The 8,564-nt window shown below is 55.8% G+C and overlaps 1 protein-coding gene across 2 annotated transcripts; it reads right to left on the minus strand.

Annotated features, from left to right (window-relative positions):
• Positions 1–1,148: 1,148 nt before the first annotated feature.
• On the minus strand, positions 1,149–8,346 carry Kcnk17 (potassium two pore domain channel subfamily K member 17). Of its 2 annotated transcripts, none has more exons than XM_040729539.1 (5): positions 8,047–8,346; positions 5,792–5,906; positions 4,053–4,213; positions 3,585–3,792; positions 1,149–2,141 (listed from the first exon to the last, which is right to left on the minus strand). In XM_040729539.1, the coding sequence occupies exons 1-5, from the start codon at positions 8,278–8,280 to the stop codon at positions 1,822–1,824; spliced, it is 1,038 nt and encodes a 345-aa protein (XP_040585473.1). In that variant the 5' UTR covers positions 8,281–8,346; the 3' UTR covers positions 1,149–1,821. The 2 variants fall into 2 exon arrangements, with proteins under 2 accessions (XP_040585473.1, XP_040585474.1); XM_040729540.1 differs by having other exon boundaries at positions 3,585–3,759; positions 8,047–8,344.
• Between the last annotated feature and the right edge of the window lie 218 nt (positions 8,347–8,564).

The following is an 8,564-nucleotide window of genomic DNA, read 5'->3' on the forward strand; positions in this document are numbered from 1 at the left end:
TAGGGTGTTTGCATATTGGCTCCCACAGTATTTCCCATCCTGGTCACATGATGGTGCTGTTTATGCATGCTGGTCCACATACCATTTCCAAACCTGTTATATGAGGATCAGTATGGGCATTGGGAAAACATGCCATTTCCAAGTGGCATAATATGGGGTTTTATGGGCATGTGGGCCTTGAGATATATCGTGTGTGGAAAAAAAGATGGCAGCACTGGGCCCTGGCGGATGTGTGGAAAGACTTCCTCGGTCACTAGATGGCAGCACTGGGCCATGGCGGGAGTGTGGAAAGACTTCCTCGGTCACTAGATGGCAGCACCGGGCCATGGCAGACATGTGAAGAGAGTGCCTCAGTCACTAGATGGCAGCACTGGGCCCTGGCGGATGTGTGAAGAGACTGCCTCGGTCACTAGATGGCAGCACTGGGCCATGGCAGATGTGTGGAAAGGCATGCTCAGGCTCTGGGACAGGGCACACATGGGAACAGGTGTGCTCAGACCCCATTTGGTGGCTCTGGGACAGGGCAAATGTGCAAAAATATGTCCTGGGACACCACAGGTATGTGGACAGTTGTGCCCAAGCCACCATCTGGTGGTGCTGGAACATGGCATGCATGCATGCTAACAGTTGCGCCCAGGCTGCTATTAGAGGCCCTGGTGCACAGCAGGTGTGCTAGCGGGTGGGTCCACGCTTGTCAGTAATGGGACACGGCAGGCGTGCAAACAGGCGTGTCAACGCCAGCATGCTGTAGTCCTGGGACAAGGTACGTGTGTGCCCAAGTGAAGACGGCGAGAAGGCGTCGCTGAGTGTCCCCAGCCTGTAAGCAAGTCTCTTTCTCAGAAAGCTCACCCTGAGGAGCAGCTTCCGTGTTGTCGCAGCAGGGGACACACAGAAGTAAGCTAAGTTCTTAGTCCACAGCCTCCGTCGGATGCCAGACACAGGAGTGAGTGCTTAGACGATCCTCATGGGGCTTTCCAGCCACCTGCTGACCCTGGGAGACACAGCCCTGTCCCCACTGAAGCCTGGTTGAAGTTCAAAGTCCCGGTTAAAGTAAACGGTATTTTACGGCACTAAATTTTGCAGTGTTTTGTTGCATAATTGTATCAGCTACTTGTTCACTGTGTGACACATACCAGACAGAAGCATCCTAAGGGAGGGAACATTTATTGAGAGTATGGTTTTAGGGGACAAATCCATCATGGGTGACAGGAGTCAGGAGGCAGACAGGGATGAATGCTGTTACTCAGCTCACTTTGAAAAAGCAGGGAAGGATCCAGGAGCAGTCCTGGGGTTCACCAGCAAGCCCTGTGAACTCCTCTGGACGTTCCGAGGGTGGAGGGTCCCGAGTTTCCCTCCTCTCCGTCTGTGCCTCTGCCAGTCCCAGGCAAGCTCACCTGGCACTGGCATTGTGGGTTCTAGCCTCCATTGTGTCTGCTTATGGATATGTATGCATCATTTAGAATTGAAATTTCGTTATGTTTGAAACACCCAAGCAACAGTTCCAAATGTGACATCTGCTACTTTCGCAGGAATCAAGTCAGTGTTCAGTCCTGGTTTGTCACTATGACTCTGTGATGACCAGGACTCTGGGCTACTTCTGTTACTGGGCTATGAATCTCAATGACGGTCTCTGCTTCATGGTGCAATATGGCTGCCGGGGCTCTTGCCGCCACGTCAGCATTGCAGACGGCTAAAAGAAGGAAATAGGCAAAGAGGAGCACACGCCGTTCCCAAAGACGCATCCCGTAAGCTGCTGCATGGCCTACTGGATGACCCTGAGTCACCTAGCTGTATCTGGCTGGAAGGCACAGAAAGTCATGGTTAACCAGAGGTCTGTGGAGGAAGAGTAGCAATCCCAGAACACAGCGAGCTGTCATTGTCATATTGTCTATCCAGAATGCAAGGCTCCAGAGGCGGTGCCTGGAGATTGGGCCCCGTGTCCCCTTTCTGGGCCCTGCCTCCAGCTTCGACCCTGGATGTCCCCTTGGAGCAGCGTAGGGAGCAGGTGCACATGTCCCCTGGCGTCTCCAGCAGGGACAGGATCATTTTGATGATGAGGGCCAGCCAGGCCATCCCAAAGAGGATCCATAGGGACACAATGTTCTTGTACCATATAGGGTAATTCCGGGTGGGGTCCATCCCTGGGAAAAGACAAGACCAGAGGAGGTAGGGGCTGTACAGAAACTGGAGGTCTGAGTGATCGGCGAGGTGAGGGGAATGCAGGAAGCCCACACGCTCGCTCGACATTCCCAGGCTGGCTGCCAGCCCGAGATTCCAGGAAGCCTCTCAGGATTCACTGGTACCTTGTATCTGGAGATGGACCTTTTCTAGAATTTCTCAAAGTGCTGCCCCAGGCTAGCTCCATTGCTGCCCCCTGAGAGCCTATTGTAAAAGCAGGTGATTGAATCCCCCTGGCCTTGTGAAATCTCTGGGGTGCCTGCCTCATAGGCTACAGTTTTGCAAGTCTCCAGGAAAGGGACTGCTTGCAAACCATGGTCGCAGCTGGCCTTGTGGACTGCCGACCTTCCCTCTCAGAAGTGGGGGAGGGACCGAGCTATTGGACCCTCACCCGAGTATCCAGCCATTCCTCCCAGCCCTAACTGCACGTGGCCCAGGGTCTCGAGGAGGGGAGGGTATACAGGCTGGGGGATGAGGGGAGGGGCTCCATCTATGTAGTCATGGAGAAGTCACCATCCACGCCAGGTGAAAACTTTCCAGTGCAGATACTTTAGGGCCACCGTGCTCCTGCCCGTGACCCCTCATCCATGCTCAGTAAATACAAGGATTCCCTGAGGGACTTCAGTGGGAGCAAACTGATTCTTCATTGGGATCTTAGGAAGAGTGGGGAGAGATGTTTAGTCCCCTAGCTCCCAGCCCGGGAGAAAATTTTCATGACAGGCTCCCTCCTCATCCCAGGGCCATGCCCTACTGGAGGGTGTGGTGTCCCCAAGGCTTCCCCAGGTAGTGAAGGAACCTGTGACCTTTACTCTTAGATTTTTTTCAGTGCCAGGAGAGATACAGACAGAGAAAGAAAGACACAGAGAGAGAGAGAGAGAGAGAGAGAGAGAGAGAGAGAGAGAGAGAGAGAGAGAGAGAGAGGGAGGGAGAGAGAGGGGGAGGGAGAGAGAGGGGGGAGGGAGGGAGGGAGGGAGTAAGGGAGAAAGGGAGGGAGGGAGGGAGAGAGAGAGAAACACACACAGAGACACAGAGACAGAGATGATGAGGTTTTCTGGAGTTTTTCTCCATCATCTCCTGAAGTGTCGGCAGTCTCTGGGGTGCCTCCACGGCCCCAGGGGACAGCACTAATGGACCCCATTAGAGTCTCCTTGGCAGGTGGGTGGGAATGGACTGTATGGAGAGGGCGTCCAAAGGCTGCGTGTCCCTCCAAGGCACCCACCGAACCCTTAGCATTGGAGGGACAGCTCCCCACTGGCAGGCAGGACCCGAGAGAGCATAGCCCCCCATGCTGGGAAAGGACAGAGCCTGCTTGGGTTACGAGCTGTGCCAACCCACCCACACGAGACACCAGTCACCGCAGTGCCTTCCCAGTGAGTGGCCCCCGCACCAGCCCCCGGACCACTTACCAATCACGTAGTCCCCGAAGCCCACGGTGCTGAGCGTGATGAAGGCAAAGTAGAAGCTCTCCACGTAGCTCCAGCCTTCCATGTGGGAGAAGAGGAGTGGGGGCAGCAGCAGAAAGAGCAGGAGGCCGGAGAGAAGTGCGCCAGCGCCTGCCAGCCACCGCGCCTGCGCCGGGTCCTGCAGTGCACAGCAATGGCCTGAGGCTCTGTCCTGGGCAGCAAAAAGGGGATGTCCCATGCCCACGTCTCCAGCTTTGCGTCCCCCCCCCGCCCACATTTCCTTCCAAAAGCCTCGGTGGTGTGGACTCCTCCCCATCTTCTCATGCCAACCACGGACACGATCTAAGACCCTGTTCTGGGCTGTGCTCCCACAACCTCACAGCAACCTCCCTCATCTTCCTGATCCTGTCCGTCTGGTTCCGCACCCCATTTCCACCACCGTCCCCCATCGGTTGCTGGCCACTGTCTCACCTGCCAGCCGCCCCCCAACCGTTGGACACATCGGTGCATCCCTCGCTGCATGAGGTGGCCCAGCCGGTTGAGCACCACCAGGTTGAGTGGGATTCCCATGAGAGCAAAGAATATGCAGAAGAGACGGGCAGCCATGGTCTCCGGGCTCAGGTTGCCGTAGCCTGATTCGAGAGGGAGGGGTATTTAAGGGGTCCCTTCCCCCAGTTCTGGGCCTGGCTGCCCTGGCTGTCTTGTTCTGGTTTCAGTCCTGCATTGGAGGTGGCAGCTGTGCCTACCCAGCTCGGCTGAAGACACGGAGCCGGGCTGGCACATTAGCTCACTGTTGGCCTGTGGAGACCTCGTTCCTTCTGGTCCCATTTCTTGGACACTGACCCCTGCAAGACTGACCTGGGCCTTGATCTTTCCGTGCCTGCTTTCCTGACCTTAAAATGAGGTGTGGGCATTCACCGGCATTGTTTAATGCGGGGCCTCAGTGGGGACGTACTGCGTGTGGGAATGTGAACCCCTGAGCATCGAGTGGGTTCTGGGCTGGCTAACGGGACGGATGAATCATGGCGGAAGGTTGTCATGTGTGTATCTGGCCGGAGAACCTCAGAGGTCTCTTGGGATCGTCCATCCCCTTTCCACATGAGTTTTATTTTGCTTGTGTTAAAACAAGGTTTTGTGTTGCCCAGGCCTCAAAATTTTTATGTAACCTTGAACTCCTGATCCTCCTGCCTCCACCTCAAGTGCTGAGATCACAGAGTGACTGCCCAAGTAAGGTTGGGGTTGGGGAGGTATGTATGTGCGTGTTTATGTGGTGTGTGTGTATGTGTGGTGTGTGTGTGTGTGTGCATGTTTGTGTATGTGGTGTGTGTGTATGTGCGTGTTCATGTGGTGTGTGTGTATGTGTGTGTATGTGGTATGTGTGTGGTGTGTATGTGTGTGTGTTTATGTGGTGTGTGTGTGGTGTATGTGTGTGCATGTTTGTGTATGTGGTATGTGTGTATATGTGTTGTGTGTGTGTGGTGTGTATGTGTGCGCGTTTATGTGGTGTGTGTGTATGTGTAGTGTGTATGTGTGTATGTGCATGTTTGTGTATGTGGTATGTGTGTGTGGTGTGTATGTGTGTGTGTGCATGTTTGTATATGTGGTATGTGTGTGTGTGCATGTTTGTGTATGTGTGTGTGTGTGTGTGTGTGTGTGTGTGTGTGTGTGTGTGTGTGTGTTGGGAAGAAAAGGCCAGGACCAAAAGGAGAAGAGGGGAGGCGGAGCCTGAATCTGCAGTGGTGTGAGCCTGCCACCTGGTGGTAAATCCTGGGTCAGGCAGGTGGTGCTGAGGGCAAGGGCTTCAGGGCAACTGACCAGCACTGTTCCCTGGGATCCAGGACCTCAGGGACCCAGGGTTTTCTGTCCACACAGTTTCCACACAACAGCCTGGCTCTGGAGGGGAAACATGTCTGGAGGATAGTGCCAGGGACTGAGGGGTGCTGGTGGGCTGGGAAGGTCTGCAGGGCCCAGCTGAGTGACCAAAGTCCTTCAGAGAAGTAGTCCCCACACTTGAATATGTATACAGTTCCCCTGATGTCTGATGAAATGCAAACCAAGTCTATGGGCATGAGATGCTGCTTGCAGGGGGTGGGGGCATGCTTGCAGATACACTGCTCTGCAGGGGTGACACCCTCTAGAATGCCATCACTGGCCCCCCAGGGTGAGGACAACTCCCAAGCCCCACCAGTCCGTCCCCATGTTGCCCTTACCGATGGTAGTGATGGTGGACACGGAAAAGAAGAAGGAGCCCACAAACTCCCAGCTCCCCATGCTGGTGGTGTTGTCCAGGAGGTAGGTCCCATCTTTGTATGCTTTGATGATGTCCTGGGGGAGATGCTGCAGTGGCCAACAGGACCTCGGGAGAGGGGACTGGGGCCCTGCACCCCAAGACACCCTCACACCCACATCTCTAGCCACACCTACACCCACGGCCTCATGTCGTGTAGACAGTTTCTCCAAAGTGATCCACTTCCTCCAGAAGGGAGGAGGGACGTTCCCATGACAACAGCCACAAGCCCTTCCCCCAAGTTAAATTTCATGGTAACAACTGCCAAGGAGAGGGGATTCTTTGGTAGAATTGCTTACAAGTGAGCTCCAAGGATGTGAGGTGTCACTCCTGTCTTTCAGTGATGCTGTGCCTTTGAGTCACCCACACTCCTGTTAGTAACCCCAATAAACTCACTCGCTCACCCAGCTAGAAGTGGGAGAGCCCGTTTCTTTGTCAGTCATTGGTGCTCAACCTGCCTTGCAGAGATTTTTCCCTGTGTCCGCAGAAAAACTCACACAATCTCTCCCCCTATTTCAAGTTCGTTTGGGGCCAGGAATCTTCCACTAAGCAAGGGCTCCCAGAGACAGAGATCTTGGGGACAGCCCTTCTCCTCCTTGTCCTAGATTCAGGTAATTTGCTGTCTAGCTCAATCCTAGTCTTGCAGAAAGCAATAGGTAGATATTGCCAGATGACAGACATGACCTCAGCCTTCAGTGGGACAGAACTGGGTTAACTCTGATATGGGGCCATTGTGACGGTTACAGGTATGACAGAGGCCATGTAGGAGGTCCTCAGTTTCCTCACCTGTAAAATGGATCAATACTAGTTGTGAATAGTTGCTATCTTCTTAGGGATATCACACTGTGGGGACACAGAGGTGACAGGGAGAGGCGAAAGGCTTTGTGGAGGGAGTGACACTTGGGCTTCCTGGGTCTCTTCTGAGGGTCTTCCCACTGAGAAGCTCATGCTCTGTCTTAGACATAAAATCACGCCTCTGGGTGACGAACTCACAGCCTCAGCTCTTGGCTGGGCAGCATTGTGTTTAAGCCTCTCTAAACGGAGCCCTGGCTCAGCTCCTGATGGGGACGGTACTATCTGCCAGGGAGGCGAGGGAAGCAGGAAAATGTGCTGGCGAGGGTCAGACATTCCCGAGCTAGCTCCAGCCCAGTTGGTCTGTCCAGAGGCTTGGACTTCTCTCTCCACTCATGACCACTCCTGTCCTACCCCGACATTTTTCTCTTCCCGTGGGGGACCTGATTGCAGCTTAGGGATACGGGGACATAGGAACCATTGCAGGAGAGAGAACCTGCCCACTGGGGCACGTGGGTGTCTCTGCCCCTGCACTCTTGGCTGAGGGCTGTGGAGTAGACTAGCAATGCAAACACTGGTTTGCTCAGCTGCCAGCCCCGTGACCCACAGGGCCAGGATGCGCTCTCCATGGGAAGCCCTGCCAGGGTGAGCCTTCTCCTGCCTCTGCCCTCTGAGGGGCCTCTGGCCAGTGACCTCTGCACTTCATCCATCTCGTCTGTCCCTGCCTGCACACAGATGGATGGTCTGCTCTTAATGTCCAAGTATTTCAGGGAAGTGATCACCCGCCCAGGTCTCCTAACTCTCAGCTCCCTCTCCTTCGCTCGGGGCCCAGCCCAGAGAAGCATACCTTAGCCCTGTTTCACCCTCCTGCATAGGTTGAGCCCCTTTCCCCTAAGGTCCCATGCTCCCACCAGGCCGTGTTCTGCTTGAGAGTCTGACCACGCCCCTAAAGTATTTGCCCCTCCCCTGACCTCCTCGGCCCTCTGTCTCAGTAAGCCCCACACAAGGCTGACCACACCTGTCCCCAGGGTGACCCTATCGGACAGCCTTGTGGCTTGTGACCCAGGGAAGCGCCCCTCTGCTCCCCTGCGTTCTGGACCGGCCTTCCTGCGGGGCTGGTACAGTCTCACTTCCTTAAAGATGGAGCCCGAGTCCCGCTCCCCCATGGCCGCTTTCCCCGGGGCCCAGCCCATCCCCCATGGCTACCCACCCCCAATCGGACAACCCTGTTTTCCCCAAGCCGGTCTACTCCACCTCTCCAAGGGATCACTGTCCCCAGCAGCGCTTCACTGTCGGGAGCCAGAGCACAGCAGGCTTCAGCCCTGCTGGGAGCCCCCGCCCCCTCCCCTCCCCTCCCCGCCTTCTTGCCCAGGCTGGCTCCCTAACCCGCATCAGCAGGTCCAGCGCCGGGCCATCCAGACACGTGAAGTTCTGTAGGAGCTCCCACTTGTCGCGCTGGAAGATGCGGCTGGAGTTCCGGGCCGCACGACCTTCCAGTGCACAGAACACTCCGGTACCCAGCACCAAGTAAGCCAAGTAGGAGAGCAGGAGGAGCCCGGTGGCCGGGACCCGGCAGCCCCGGGCACAACAGGATGCCTTAGGAGACGGCAGTCCGCACATGGTGGAGAGGCCAGCGCCCAGGAGCTCTGATGGGCAGGGACCGGGAATGGACCGGAAAGGCCAGGAGGGGCCCTGCTCTAAGCAAACTCCCGCTGGTGGCCTGTTTCCCTCGGAAGAGAGCTGCTGCGGGGTGCGATGGCCCAGCCCACCCTCAAGGATCCAATCCCAGTGACAAAAGGATAACGCGCCAGAGAGTTGGCGTGCCCACCTCAACATCAGGGGAAAGGGAAGGGCTGCCAGGTAGCCACAGGCGAGGGGAGGGAGGGACACAGACCCCTACCCGC

The sequence above is a fragment of the Mesocricetus auratus genome, unplaced genomic scaffold (assembly GCF_017639785.1).
Source record: "Mesocricetus auratus isolate SY011 unplaced genomic scaffold, BCM_Maur_2.0 Super-Scaffold_100021, whole genome shotgun sequence".
Lineage (NCBI taxonomy): Eukaryota > Metazoa > Chordata > Mammalia > Rodentia > Cricetidae > Mesocricetus > Mesocricetus auratus.

What these genes read in the sequence shown, in the direction of transcription:
- Kcnk17 (XM_040729539.1), bottom strand. Translation starts at nt 8,280, where the DNA reads ATGTGCGGACTGCCGTCTCCTAAGGCATCCTGTTGTGCCCGGGGCTGC. An exon ending in GTCCACCATCACTACCATCG is followed by an intron (nt 4,214 to 5,791) that starts GTAAGGGCAACA and finishes CTCTCGAATCAG; the next exon opens with GCTACGGCAACCTGAGCCCG. An exon ending in GGTTGGGGGGCGGCTGGCAG is followed by an intron (nt 3,793 to 4,052) that starts GTGAGACAGTGG and finishes TTTGCTGCCCAG; the next exon opens with GACAGAGCCTCAGGCCATTG.